This window comes from Bufo bufo, chromosome 1 (genome assembly GCF_905171765.1).
Source record: "Bufo bufo chromosome 1, aBufBuf1.1, whole genome shotgun sequence".
Taxonomy (NCBI): Eukaryota; Metazoa; Chordata; class Amphibia; order Anura; family Bufonidae; genus Bufo; species Bufo bufo.
Window position 1 is genome coordinate 572,196,671 of NC_053389.1, and position 15,872 is coordinate 572,212,542.

The following is a 15,872-nucleotide window of genomic DNA, read 5'->3' on the forward strand; positions in this document are numbered from 1 at the left end:
CCTCCAAACACAGCCGTGACCACCTCACACTCCTCCTCCTCCTCCAAACACAGCCGTGACCACCTCACACTCCTCCTCCTCCAAACACAGCCGTGACCACCTCACACTCCTCCTCCTCCAAACACAGCCGTGACCACCTCACACTCCTCCTCCTCCTCCAAACACAGCCGTGACCACCTCACACTCCTCCTCCAAACACAGCCGTGACCACCTCACACTCCTCCTCCTCCAAACACAGCCGTGACCACCTCACACTCCTCCTCCTCCTCCAAACACAGCCGTGACCACCTCACACTCCTCCTCCAAACACAGCCGTGACCACCTCACACTCCTCCTCCAAACACAGCCGTGACCACCTCACACTCCTCCTCCAAACACAGCCGTGACCACCTCACACTCCTCCTCCTCCAAACACAGCCGTGACCACCTCACACTCCCGCCCCTTCACAATAATACTGGCGCGCGGAGTTTGCGCACTATAAAAGCCCTATAGAGCAGGGGTCCTTCACGTAGCTGCCTGTCTTACTGCCTGGTTAGCCTGTTCACAACCGGTCACCTAATAAATAAAAGTATTTTTCCCTAGAGCCGTGTAAGCATTTTACTGCACTATTAGCGGCAGAAGTGTGCAAGCGTTTTATTCAGGACTTCCTTGTTGGTGTACTTGCTGCTGACCGGCGCCTCTAGGGGCAGCTCAGTAGCGGGGTCCTAGTGCTGGAGTCGTGTTGGGAACGGAGTGTTTACAAATTGAAAGGTAAACGGCCCGGTACTGCTCGTGGCCCTTCCGTTGTTGCCGTTATTCGCCGCCCTGGCCTTCTTTTCCTTCCCTCTCCCTGCAGTCGGCTTTCATTTTTACGAGCTGCCGTGTGTAACGTTTACTTTCGGTCTTGTCACGTCCTGGGCCGCACATGGGCGACAGCTTCGTGCCCGGGGGTGTGCTAGGTGGGATGACGTTTCTCCGAGGAGACGAGTAGATCACTGCCGAGACTGGTGGCAGTTACTGGTCCCCTATGCCAGGGGCACCCAGCTGTGGGCGCCTGTGTAGGTAAGGCCAGTGCATGGTGTATGACTGTCATATTGGTGAGCCCAGCCATCGTGTGACGTGTGCGTATACACGAGTACATGGAGATATGTATGTATATCCGCACAGGCTGCCTGGCCGGCAGTCTGCTGTAGTGGACCTACAGTAGAGCCCTGGTCAGACAGGAAGCCTCCCAGTGTCAGTGTGGGGTCAGTGAGGATTTATAAGGCTATGTGACCCTGGGAGTCCTGGACTCTAGTGTATTACACTGACCGCATGATACCGTATTTTTCGCCCTATAAGATGCACCTGCCCATAAGACGCACCTAGGTTTACCAGGAGGAAAATAAAACTTTTTTTTTTTTCATTAGACCTCAGGTCATACTAACAATCGGACTTCAAATGTTAATCAGACCTCAGCTCACAGCCCCAATAAGACCCCAGATCAGACCCCAATGTGAATGACCCCCAATCAGATCTCAGACAAGAGCGCCATTTGTCTCTTATCTGCCCCCATGCCTCTTGTTACTGCCCCCAGCAGCCTCAGGACATATAAAATAAAGAAACCACTTACCCTTCCTGCTCCTGGACGCTGCCGCTCCTCACCGCCCGCGCTCTTCATCCTCCTGCTGTCAGCTGTGCTGTGAACTGGCGCGCACAGCTTGAGATCACAGAGCGCCCTCACGCTGTGCGCAGCCGCTTCACAGCCAAGCGGCGGACCAGGAAGCGGTGAGTACATAGCCTTCTTCTCCGGTGCTAATGAGCGCTTCCATAATGGAATTGCTCATTAACATTCGCCTCATAAGACGCAGGGACATTTTCCCCCATTTGGGGGGGGGGGGGGCGGGGCGGGTGACGACTGCGTCTTATAGGGTGAAAAATACGGTATGTCAGTATAAGGGCTCATTCAGACGGCCCAAATTGCATTTTGTGGAACGGAACATCCAAGCCATAATAGAACAGTCCTATCCTTGCCCGTAATGCAGACAATAATAGGACATGTTCTATCTTTTGCTGCCCCATTGAAGTGAATGGGTCTGCATCACACGCAAAAACATGTGGATCAAAAATATGTTTGTGTGCATGAGCCCTAATGCTGTGCGATGCTGTCAGAGGAGCGGAGGCCAGAACGGGACATCGCACTGACACACACTGTGAGTTTATCACATTCAACTTACCCGTGTGTGTCTGGCACTAAAGGGGTTGTCTGCTTTTTATTTTAATATTTATGTCCTATCCTCAGGACCCCCATGATCAGCTGTTTGAAGAGAACACAGTGCTCATACTAGTGCTGCCTTCTCTTCACTGTTCAGAGCCGCAGCAGTGAGCAGGTGTAATTACACCTCAGTGGGCCAACTCCTTCCTGTTCAAGTGAGTTCTACAGAACCGTTCCAGAGCGGCTGCAACGGTGAGTAGTAAACAGTGAAGAGAAGGCAGCGCTCGTATGCCCACCTGCTGCTGATTCATATGGAGAAAAGGAGAGCCGTGAGGGTTTAAAAGAGAGGACAGCAGAAAACTGGTGACTCCCTTTAATGTGACTCTGCCTCACCATATACAGTCGTTTGCTTGAGCCCTTACATTGATTTTCATGCCTGATCAGGTTTGTTCAGTTTTGCAAACTGGACACAAAAACGCTGTGTCCGGCCCCAAAACGCAACTGACAATAAACGGGGACAAAACTGATACGTTTAGGCTACATTCACACGTCAGTATTTTTCTATAATCCGATTTTCTGTCCGTTTTTTGCGGATCCGTTGTTCCTGAAAATGTTTCCGTATGTCATCCGCAAAAAACGGAAGCATGTATAAATTTCAATAAGCAAATAAAGTTGTTTGGATTTCTTGAAAGAAAAAAAAAAAAAAAAAAAATTTAAATGTAATTTCCAGGAACGGATTCCGTATAAAACGGATGACATACGGAATGACATCCGTATGTCTTCCGTTTTTTGCGGATCCATTGACTTTGTATTGTACCAGGATCCGATTTTTCAGGAAAAGAATAGGACATGTTTTATATTTAAACGGACATGCGGAACGGAACAACGGAAACGGACAGCACACATTGTGCTGTCCGTTTTTTTCCAGGACCCATTGAAAATGAATGGCTCCAGATCTGTTCCAGAAAAAACGGAACAGATCAGGAAAGAAAAAACGGACGTGTGAATGGACCCTTAAGGCTACTTTCACACTAGCGTTTTTTTCTGGATCCGGCAGGGTTCAGCAAAAAACATTTCTGTTACTGATAATAAAGCCATCTGCATCTGTTATGATCGGAACCGGTTAGTTATCTTGAACATAGCCAAAACAGATCTGTCATGAACTCCATTGAAAGTCAATGGGGGACGGATCAGTTTTCTATTGTCAGATAGTGTCAGAGAAAACACATCCGTCCCCATTGACTTACATTGTGTGTCTTGCTCCGCATCCCATGACGGAAAGAAAACTGCAGCATGTTGCGGTTTGCTCTCCGGTATGGGAACGCAACCAAACAGAACGGTTCTGTTCAGTTACGTTTTGTCCACATTGACCATGAATGGGGACAAAACGGAAGCGTTTTTCTGCGGTATTGAGACCCTATGACAGAACTCAATACCGGAAAATAGAAATGCCAGTGTGAAAGCAGCCTAATTCAGGTTTTGAGATTCTCTGCCAGATCTCAAAACCTGAATTAAAAACACAGATGGGAAAGTTTTCCAGGTGCTTGTTCACTTTTCGGTAGTGGGGGTATATGTGTCTCTTGCACATACTCTCTCTGACAATATGAGAGTGAAAAGAGGATGTGTTACAGTGGCGATACAGTAGGCAGTTCCGGCATAAATGCAGACCGCATTTATGCCGGAACTGCCTACTGTATCGCCACTGTAACAGCTGGACAAAAAAATAAACGCTCCATGTAGCAGTATGTGTCCTTCCGAAACCCAGCATTTATGCCGGAAAGTGGCCCGATCGCCACCAGGTTCCATTATAGTCAATGAGGATCTGGCGGTCAACGGCAGTATCTGGCAGTACCGGATACAGTGAAATCCAGCAGTCCGTTGTCTTCTGGAACGCAGATGTGAACATACCCTAAGTTTATTGGGGGAAACTGTACAATTGAAAGGAGGATCTGGTACCCTGTTGGACCTCCTCTAGCCTGGATACAAGATGAGATATGGTTGGGCATGGAAGCATACAGGTTCCATATGGTATCCGGTGGCATGTTTGCCCACAGGTGCTTTCTTGCCCAAAAAAAAATGCCACTTGGAAGCCCTGCCAAGAGAGGAAACGCGTGGCCACAGGATGTCCTGCACATGTCACTAATGTGTTAGGGCTCATGCACACAAACATATAATTTTTTTTTCATGTCCGTTTGGTTCTTTTTGCAGCCCGTATGCAGAACCATTCACTTCAATGGGGCCGCAAAACCGGAAATGACTCTGTGCATTCCGTGTCCACAGGGTCGTTCCGCAAACAAATAGAACATGTCCTATTATTGTCCGCATTACAGACAAGGATAGGACAGTGCTGTTCGGTTCCACAAAATGCGGAATGCACACTGCTGATATCCGTGTTTTGCAGATCTGCAATTTGTGGACCACAAAATATTCATCGGTCATATGCATGAGCCCTTAGGCAGGATTGAAGCGCTCACCACGAGGCCTCCATCCTCAAGCCTGAACATCGTGGGATGCCAAACAGACCCTGGATTTGTCACTAAAGACAATATGTTTCCAGTCTGTAGCAGTCCAGGTTTCTCGTTCATGACACCACTGAAAACTAAGGTGACGGTGGATGGCTGTCTTTCAGTGGCAGGACATGTAATGGATGCCATGACACCAAATTTCCTTCTGCTAAGAGCCTGGAAAGAGACAGGGGAGTGTAATGAAGGTGCCACCTGTGTCTGGTGGACAGCGAAACTGTGGAAGCTGCTCATGCTTGGTGAATCAAACGATCCCCTCTACTGATGGTCTTTCAGGGCTGACTGGAGCCTCTTCGCCATATGTGTGTGCCCTCACATAATCACTGCTCCCAACAGCCCCTATACAGCTAGGTCAGAATGGCCTAGACAGTGGGCAATTCATTGAAACTCTTAGGGCTGTTTCACACGAGCGGATGCCGTGCGTGACATCCGCTGCGTGAATGACAGCCAAGCCCTGCTGCGGACAGCAGAAGCACGGAGGATTAACATGATTGATAATGCTCAGTGCCTCTCTGTGACCTTTTTACTACAAAATCACAGTGACAACTTTATCTCATTGTGATTTTGTAGTAAAAAGGTCACAGAGAGGCACGGAGCATTATCAATCATGTCTTCTGTCCACAGCGGGTCTTCGCTCTTATTCACGCGCGGCATCCGCTCGTGTAAAACAGCCCTTAGTCCAATAATGCACTCCCTGTCCAAGTCTGTAAACTAGGCAAAATGTCTTCAAGTGTGTCATACAGAGTTGTTTAGCAGTCAATGATCTCTCACCAAGAGGTACACTACCCAAAAGTACCCTCTGAGAGCATTTCAGTAGTGCGTCTGGGGAAGCACTTGTACCCCCTCTTGTGGCAAGAGCCAGTGTCTAATCAGAGCACATCTGTAATCATTTATATATCACCCTAAGGCCTCTTGCACACGGACTGCAAGTTGCGGTCCGCAATGCATGGGCACCGACCGGGGGGATGCCGCATGCGGATCGCGACCCCATTCGCTTGAATGGGGTCCGCGATCCGTCCTTCCTGCAAAAAGATAGGACAAGTTTTATCTTTTTACGGAACGGAACCCCACAAAAGCACTCCGTAGTGCTTCCGTAGGGATCCATTCCGGATTTGTGGACCCATTCAAGTGAATGGGTCCGCATCCGTGATGCGGAATGCACACGGCCGGTGCCCCGTGTATTGCGGACCCGCCGTATGCGGGCCGCAATACGGCTGGGGGGGGGGGGAGGGCACATGGGCTGGGGGGGGGGGAGGCCTAAGACATATCTGCTGAGTTTTGCAGAAATCCGACATTTCTGTCTGGATGTGTTATGTTTTAAATATAGTGTAATTAATATATATATAAATAAATTTGTCATTTTATATATGTTATTAGAGTCAAGAGGAATGTGGGAAGTTACATTGGAACTATTAGTAGTAAACTTTACCGTACTTTTATGCATTTATTGATTGTGATTGATGTGCATTACGGCACGTTTGCATAACTATACTTTTATATTCTTTTTTAAGTATATTTCAGCAAGCCCATATAAAGCCATTTACTCTATTACATGTCTATTCATATTGCCATTAAAGGGGTTGTCCAAGATAATGAAGAGCCTTGGACGAGTCCAAAAATGTTGTACGATGGAAAATGATGAAATCCTTTTCTGGCGTGGTTTTCTGCGCTGCCAATCCTCCTGTCACTGCTTGTTTACTGACTGCAGCCGTGACATGCAGTATATAGCTGAGGACAGTGATGTGTCTGTCAGGAGGATCGATGGTGCAGGGAACGGCACCAGCGAATAAGGTTAACATACCATCACTTTTTATTTTACATCATTTGAGGTCCGAGGTTTTTAATTGACAACCACTCAAAGTTTTTTTTCAGGCTCCTGGTATTAGTGAGTCGTGACCTCTCCATAGGATAGGTCATTATTATCTGGCGGTGGAACCAGCAGTTTGAATGAAACAGGAAGCTCAGCTCCGTTCATAGTTTAGTGGCCGTGTTGGGTTACTGCAGCTCAGCTCTAATTCACCTCACTAGTAGCCGAGCTGCAGTAACCCAACACTGCCACTTAACTATGAACGGAGCTGTGCTTCCTGTTTCATTCAAACTGTTGGTTCCACCGCAAGAGGCTGCAGGGAACAGTATTGGACCCTCAACAATCAGATACTAATGACCTATGCGGAGGATAGATCATCAATATCACAAGCCTGGAAAACCCCCTTAAGGGCTTATTCAAGGCTATAAAATGCACCCCCACCCCCCTATATGCCAGGCCCCTCACACAGAATATACTTACCTGGCTCCCTGCGCCGCTCCTGGTCCCCTCACCGCCGCTGCTGCTTCTCCCCATGCACGGATGAAAACATCTGGGGGCGGGGGAGCAGCCGATGGCAGACTGGGTCGAGCCTCCCTAGCATCGGAGGTAACGCTAGGGAGGCAGTGGTGCAGGGGCGCAGGGAGCTGGGTAAGTATAGTCAGTGTGCCTGGCATATGGGGGGCATTTTATAGCCTTGGATAACCCCTTTAATGTTAAATTTTACAGGTTCTATTAAGTTAAAGCGGTATTTACATCTCAGACATGGATGGCATGTCGTTAGGATATGCCATCAGTGTCAGATAGGTGTGGATCCAGAACAGGATCCCCAAAGTGAACTTCCTCCATTCACCAGTATGGGAGTTCCAAAAATAGGTGAGCACTCACTCTCCTTATCCCAGCAGTCCCAAGCGGTGAGTGGAGAGGTAGCTGTACATGTGCAGTGTGCACTCCATCCTAGCAATGTGCCATCAATGTCCTTAGAGGCTGCCTCACTTCAGCAAATTTCCTTTATCATGTAGACAAAGTGAATGTAAGGCACTGGATTGCAGGCTGGTTGTCACCATGACAACGAGCAGTGTATAATGTGATGGCAAAATGAATCGGGCCCTCATTGGAGGCAATATGGACATCCACAATACATTAGTAAGTGCCTTGTATTAACTTTCTCTACATGATAAATGTCACTTGCTGAAGTGAGACAACCCCTTTTAGGCTACTTTCACACTAGCGGTTTTTGCGGATCTGTCATGGATCTGCAAAAACACTGTTACCATAATACAACAGCATGCATCCGTCATGAACGGATCCGGTTGTATTATGTCTTCTATAGCCATGACGGATCCGTCTTGAAAACCATTGAAAGTCAATGGGGGACGGATCCGTTTTCTATTGTGCCAGATTGTGTCAGTGAAAACGCAGCGTTTTGGTGTCCGCCTCCAGAGCGGAATGGAGGAGGAACGGAGGCAAACTGATGCATTCTGAGCGGACCCTTTTCCATTCAGAATGCATTAGAATGCAAACTGATCCGTTTTGGACTGCTTGTGAGAGATCATGACGGATCTCACAAACGGAAAGCCAAAACGAGAGTGTGAAAGTAGACTTAGGCTAGTTTCACACTAGCGGCAAGGAACTCCGGCGGGTGAACAGCCTGTCGGATCCGTGCTACCGCTAGTGCACACGTGCCCCCGGACTACCGCTCTGGCCCCATTGACTATAATGGGGGCGGGCCAGAGTTCCAGCGGCAGCATGTCTAACATGCTGAGAGGCGGCCGGAATAAAACGACGACATGTTTATAATAGTAGCCATTACTAATCTGTACTGCGACTTACAGAACGATATTTTCTTAGGGTTCCATCAAGGTTTTTGTCAATTTGTCAGCAGGTATGGTGCTACCTGTTTTTATGGTTTCCACTGCATACTCTGGCTACTGCCACAAAATACTGATAGGTTAATTGGCTTTCTATGAAATCCAAGGTATATGTTGGGAGTATTCCCCAGTGTATGTCACGAAAGAGGTTGTGCAGGCAAAGGATAGGTCAGCAATATCTGATCTGCAGGGGTCTGACACTCGGTACCCCCACCGATCAGCTGCTTGAAGAGCAGGCGGCGTTCCATGTGAGCACTGCTTTCTCTTCATTATACTTCGAGTCGTCTCCTTTGCAGTGTCAGCGCAGTAAAATTTATAAGTACTCTCTTCTTTCAAGACGCGACAACGGGCAGTTTAATGAAGTGGAAGAAACGGTGGCATGGAGCACCACCTCCTCTTCGAACAGCTGATAGGCAGGGGTGCTGAGTGTCGCACCCCCGCCGATCAGATATTGGTGATCTATCCTGAGGATAGGTGATCATTATATACTGCCTGCACAACCCCTTTAACCCCTTCCCAACATGTGATGTACTATTATGTCACATGGCGGGTCTTTAGAGATGGCGCCCGCTCCCTAGTGGAATGGGTGTCATAGCAACCGGGTGCCTGCTGTTTCGAACAGCAGACACGCGCGGCTAATGTCCGTGACCGGCGGTAATGCTAATCTCGGACATTTAAACCCCTCAGATACCGTGGTCAAACCTGACCACAGCATCTGAGCGCGCTGAAAACAGAAATTGCGTGCTTCCGGTTATGCTCCGGCTCCTGTGTGCGGCAGCCCCTGTCATAGTCTATGACAGGAGGCTGCTGCACAGTCAGTCCTATGGAGCCCTTAAAGTAGTAAAGTTATCATAGATTCCAATGCTAGTGCATTGAAGTCTGATAATAAGCAATGAAATAATTAATTGTTATAGTTCCCTAGAACTATTACATTTTTCATTTTATTTTTTTTACACTTTTTTTTTAAAAAGTTTTTACAAATAAAAATTAGAATTTAAAAAAAAAAAATGTAAAAAAAATACATGTCATTGATATCGCTGCGTGCATAAACGCCCATACTATCAAAATATAAAAGTATTAATCCCATACGGAAAAAGGCGAAACAAAAAAAAAAAGGGTCAAATAGCCAATTTTCCATTTTTTGGTCGCTTCTCCTTCAATAATAAAATTTAAGAAAAAGTGATCAAAAAGTCGTACACTCCCCAGAATGGTATCCATGAAAAAGTACAGATCGACCTGCAAAAAATGAGCCATAATACAGCGCCGCACACATAACTACAAGAAAGTTATAGGGATCAGAAAATGTCTGCAAAAAAAATATTATTATTATATTTTTTTTTTTTTCAGCATCAAAACAAAAAGAAACGTAAACATATGTTAAGTGAACCGAGCCAGAGTTCAGGAAATAGTTTTTTACAGTACAAATTAATTTATGAAGTTATTACGCAAAGTCTCGCGAGACTTCGCAAAGCAATAACTTCGGCTCATCGGAGCCAATACATTCTAATGCTGTACAGAGCTCCTGCTACGTACAGTATTTGAATGACGTTTTATGCGAATTGACTTCAGGTGTTTCATCCAAAGTCGACTCCCTAGTTAATAGCTGTACAGTGGCATACATTGTCCATTGGTCACAATGTTAAAGAGATTGTCCAAGATCCTTGTCCCCAGTGTGCTTGTGCTGCTGCTCCAGTCCTTCCCAATGGCTTTTGGCTGCAGTGATAAAACAATGAGGACAACATATAGTAACATCCGGCCATCCAGTTTAGCCTGCTATCCTGCAAGCCGTAATATGACTGCTGCATTGATGCCTTCAGCTGTGCACCTCTTTAACAAGAATTATATACTGTGCTGTATACTTTTTTGCCACAGCCTACTTTATAGTCCGCTGTACTTTGTGTATGCAGTAAATTCGGGTGAATGAGGGCCTGTGGCTATGTACAGTATGCTTCAGGCGCTCTCTGTTTATGTAACGAGATGTGAGCCTCAGTGGGTGACGTAGACTGATGTGAATGCCAATGGCCTGTACAGTGCTGAGGAATATGCTGGCAGTGTATATGCAGCAGAAAGTGCAATCCCAAAAAAATGTGGACACTGTGTAAAATTTGAATAAAAAACAGAATGCAATGATTTGGAAATATCGTAGACCCATATTTTATTCACAGTAGATCATAGAACCCATAGCAGATGTTGAGAGTGAGACGTCTTACTATTTCATGAAAAAAATAACTCATTTAGAACTTGATGGCAGCTCCGCATCTCAAAAAAGTTGGGACAGGGTCATGTCTACCATTGTATAGCATTCTTCTTTTATCAACAGCCTACAAACCAAGAAGACCCATTGCTGGAGTTTTGGGAGAGTGTTGTCCATTGTTCTTCGATATAGGATTCTAGCTGTTAAACAGTCCTGGGTCTTCTTTGCCGAATTTTTCATTTCATGATGCGCCAAATGTTTTCTGTTGGTGAAAGTTCTGGACTGCAGGCAGGCTGGTTCAGCATCTGGACTCTTCTGTGAAGCCATGCAGTATGTGGTTTAGTAGTGTCTAGCTGAAATATTCAAGGCCTTAAAGAGGACCTTTCATGGGTCCAGACATTATGAAATAAGTAGCAGGTTATGTAGGGCATAGTCCATGGATGTAATATTGCTTACTAGTTTGTCTGGGTGCCGCTCCATTCCCCCGCTGTGCCCCCCTGCAGTTTTCCCGCCTGGTATGCTAATTGAATAGCATCGGTACAGGGAGGAGGAGACTGCCCTGTTTCTCAATAGGCGTCTCCTTCTCCCTGGCTGTAGGGCTGTCCAATCACAGCGGAGAGCGTCACAGCCAGGGAGAAGATGAGCTTTTTTTCCTCCCTGGCCTTGACGCTCTCTGCTGTGATTGGACGGCGCTACAGCCAGGGAAAAGGAGACGCCCATTGAGAAACAGGGCGGTCTCCTCCTCCGTGTACCGATGCTATTCATTAGCATACCAGGCGGGAAAAAAACTGCAGGGGGGCACAGCGGGTGAACGGAGCGGCGCCCGTAAAAAATAGTAAGTGATCTTACATCCATGAACTATGCCCTACATAACCTGCTACTTTTTTCATAATGTCTGGACCCATGAAAGGTTCTCTTTAACTAAAAGAGAATGTTGTCTGGGTGAGAGCATATGTTCTAAAACAGGCATGCTCAACCTGCGGCCCTCCAGCTGTTGCAAAACTACAACTCCCAGCATGCCTGAACAGCCTACAGCAGGGCATTGTGGGAGTTGTAGTTTTACAACAGCTGGAGGGCCGCAGGTTGAGCATGCCTGTTCTAAAACCTCTTTGTACTGTTAAGCAGTGATAGTGCCTTTCCAGATTTGTAAGCTGCCTGCACCATAGGCACTAACCCGTTACCATCACCGATGCAGGCTTTTCAACTGATGCAAGCTAAATGGTCCCTCTCCTCTTGAGTCCGCAGAACAAGGTGTCCGTGGGTTTCCAAAAGGAATTTCAAATATTTATCTAGTTTTCTTTTTTTGCTTCAGACCATTTTTAGGGTCCATTCACACGTCTGCAAAATGGGTCCGCATCCGTTCCGCAATTTTGCTGAACAGTTGCGGACCCATTCATTTTCAATAGGGCCGGAATGTGCTGTCCGCACTTCTGTTCCGCAAAAAAATAGAACATGTCCTATTCTTGTCCACAATTGCGGACAAGAAAAGGCATTTTCTATAAGAGTGTGGGCGATGTGCGGTCTGCAAAATGCGGAACGCACATTGCCGTTGTCCGTGTTTTGCGGATTCGCAAAACACATACGGACGTGTGAATGGACCCTAAATAAGCTTTGGCCCAGAGGAGTGAGTGGCATTTCTGGATCATATTGACCTATGGCTTCTTGTTTGCATGATGCAGCTTTAACTTGCATTTGTGGATTGCATGGCGAACTGTGTGCACATACAAAGATGAAGTGTTCCTGAGCCCGTACAGTGGTTTCAGTACAGAATCATGCCTTGTCCCTCACACACTGCGCTGTCCCCTTGTACTGCAGGCCCATCTTGATGTCCGGGCTGTCGTTTCCACTGCTATGACACTTGTACAATTGTTATTTCGACCTCTGAGAAAGGCAGCATTTAAGATGTTCTCCGTGAATAAATAACCTTACACAGGTGCCTGCATCATACTTGCCTACTCCTCGCCACTCTGGTCCTGCGTGCCGGCTCCTGTGTGTGTCCATCTTTCAGTGGACAAATTGTGGCAAAAGACACGGGAGGGTCATTTATCAAACTGGTGTAAAGTAGAACTGGCTTAGTTGCCCATAGCAACCAATCAGCTTCCACCTTTAATTTTGGACAGCTCCTTTGGAAAATGAAAGGAGGAAGCTGATTGGTTGCTATGGGCAATTAAGCCAGTTCTATTTACACCAGTTTGATAAATGACCCCCATGGTTTTTCTTTGCTGTGGTCCTATCATTGAGCCTGTTTACCTCGTAGGAGCTTCAGTTAGCTTGCTTACCGATCCCTGTCCACCCATCGCCTTCCATTGGCTGCTGGAAGATGAAGCTCAGTCCCACACACACCCAGTCAGAACCAGAGCAGTGGGAAGGGAACCTGTGTCAGCTGCTACTTTATCGTCCTCCCTCCACTCCCCTCCCAGCAGAATTTTTTTTAATTTTTTTTGTACAGACTGCAAATGTTTTTTATTTGCGCTCCTTCAATAAATTTATGGACTCTTAGCAGCCATGTGATTAAATGTCTCCATGACAAGTCCAAAGCGTGTTTGTAGTGATGAGTAAAGTATTGTAAAATTCGATCCGGCTGCTTCACCAAATTTTACCCCAAAAAATAGCTTTGTGATGAATTACTTTGTCATGAAGCGTATTTGTTTGTAAGTATTGGGTGCGATGGCCGGGAGCTGCGCTTGCGCTGCTCCCAGTCATTGTACCCCTCAGATGCCGCGTTCATAGCTAATCAAGGCATCTCACAGCAATAACAGAGTGTTAAATAAACAAAACAAAAAATAATCATACTTGCCTCATCCATTTGATTGTGACGAGCCGGCCGCCTCCATCTTGATTGAAGATCTAGTGCGAAATCTTATGTGACCCGTGATGACGTCATCACGTCGGCCAGCGTAGTAATTTCGTGCAAGATCTTTAATCAAGATGGTGGCGGTCGGCTCGTCGCGATCAAATGGATGAGGTCATTTTTTTTTTTTTTTTTGTTCTTTACCACCATTCAGGTTAAATAGATTTGCTACCACGAAGCATGAGGAAATTTAGCTTTGCGGCGAATCAAATGTTCACTGAAATTCACTCAACACAAGTAGTGATAGGTACTGATCAGTGTGTTCCTGCTGTGTGTGGGTGGGAAGAAACTACCTCCTATGACCGTATGACATCTGACTGATGCCTAAAGTGTAGTGCTAGGCTGTATTCAGATTACCAAAATGTAGACGCGTTTTAGCATCCAAATTCTGACCACGAGTTTAGCGACCCTAACAAACCGTATCTTGGGGATCTATGATGCCTTTAGTTCAGGTCATTAGACCTGCATTTCGCGTCATTTACACTTACATATTTGATCAGTGGATTGCATCAGCCTTTTTCAGCCACGTTCAGGAGTGGATGCCCAGGAGCTCTGCTTGGGATCCACTCCTGGTTTGGGCTTTATACTACGGATGCAAATCTGTTCTTTGTAAATGAGGTGTTCATGTGATGAGGAGCATTAGTAAGTGGAATGGCTCTGGTAATTTTCCCCCTCAAACGCGTGCTCTCGACCGATCCGAATATACTGTGCGATAATCTGCCGACAGACCCTTCATTAGATCACAAAGGATCGAGTGTGTATATATACAGCATGCCTATTTCCCAGCTACACTTGTGCAGCACCCTTATATGTTACATTGTTCTCTAAAAACTATGGCCAGCTTTCTATATGTTGCTAACATACAATATATTTTTTGGAACAATGTCCGATGACTTAGCCGTCTTTTTTTACGACATACATTATGATGTATTTATGAAGCAGTGTGAATTATAACAAAGCAAATCTGTTTGATTTCTCTTCCCCTCTTTGAAGGTTCCCTTGAGATAGATAATGCCAGCAGAACGTAAAAATCAATCAAACATGGAAGAGAGAGATTCTGCAGGTCTTTCCAAAGACTGTGCCGACAAACGGGCAGCAGGTGGCAGGGAGCGAGCTAAAGATGATGTCAAGTCGGGAAGCAAGAGAGACCCATCAAGGCTGACAGAAGAGAAGAAGAAAAAAGTGGAAGAGGAAAAACGCAAGAAGGACGAAAAGGATAGTAAGAAGAAGGAGGAGGAGGATTCTGCAAAAACTATGGAGGAGGAAAAACTTGCTCAAGAGGAGGAGAAAAAAAAGCGAGAAGAAGAGCAGAGTCATCAAGAAGAGGCTGCTGCCCTGATAAAGTAAGTACATGGCGGCAGATTTACTAAAACAAGTCTAGAAATGCACCAGATTATCCCAGTGGCTGATGCTGGGTGATCAATCTAACATACTTTTAGTCTAGTCTAGAAGTGCCAGAATCGTGCTGAATTCTGGCAGATATTAAACCAATACCCCTTTGCCTCCCCTTGTAAATCATGGCAAAAAAAATGCCTACAACAGTTGATAAATAGATATGACCTGTGCACTATTTGCCAGAATTCTGGCACATTCCCAATAGTAAATATTGCCCCGTGTTTTTTCTTAATGTTAAAAAAATCTTTTAGTTCAGGTATCTTGTAATTCAACCATATTTGACTTATCCTTAAAGGAGGCCATCAATATTAGATTGCTGGTGAGTTGACTCTCTGCACCCTGCTTATCAGCTGCTTGAAGGGGGCAGAGTGCTGTAGCCTCTGCGCTGTCTACCCTGCACGGCTTCTACTCAGTAATGGCTGTGCAGGGTATCGAAGCTTTGTCCTGTTCACGTGCGTGAATAGGGTGGTAGATGGTGTACATTAAAGGGGCTGCAGCGCTCACCCAAGTGCCATGGCCCCATCAAACAACTGATTGGCAGGGGTGCCGAGACTCGGACTCCCACTTATCTGATATTAATGACCTATACTAAGGATTAGGTCTTCAATGTTGTTTAACCAAGAAAACCCTTTAAAGAGATATCACCTACATAGAAGAAGCTTGAGGCCTCATGCACGAGTTGTGTATTATGTACGCGTTTGCCACACGAATTTGCATGCAGTAAATCCCCAGTGTAATGCAGTACCAGCTAAGTAGATGAGATTCCAAAAATGTAATCTACACATTGCAAACCCTTTTTTTTTTTGCACATAAATTGACCTGAGGTGCAGATATTGAAGTCCACATCATGTCAATTCTTCCTTTTGGATTTTTATTGCGGATTTCAAGGTTTGCAATACATAGGGTGAGATCAGTAAGGCTACGTCTACATGACGACATATGTCGCGCGACAAATAGGGCACAACTACACTGCAACATTTGTAGCGCAACATTTTGTTGCACTAATGTCGCGCGACAATTTTTATAATGGCAGTCTATGGTGTCGCACTGCAACATACTGC

At 46.1% G+C, this 15,872-nt stretch overlaps 1 protein-coding gene across 2 annotated transcripts in view; it reads left to right on the forward strand.

The window, feature by feature from the left end:
• The first annotated feature begins 696 nt into the window (after positions 1 to 696).
• Positions 697 to 15,872, forward strand: part of UPF2 (UPF2 regulator of nonsense mediated mRNA decay) — a 112,109-nt gene continuing 96,933 nt past the window's right edge. The window contains exons 1-2 of one of the 2 annotated variants that reach the window (XM_040413210.1): positions 697 to 751; positions 14,410 to 14,759. In XM_040413210.1, the coding sequence (XP_040269144.1) occupies positions 14,428 to 14,759 (332 nt within the window). In that variant the 5' untranslated portion in view covers positions 697 to 751; positions 14,410 to 14,427. The other variant, XM_040413211.1, reaches the window with a different exon arrangement.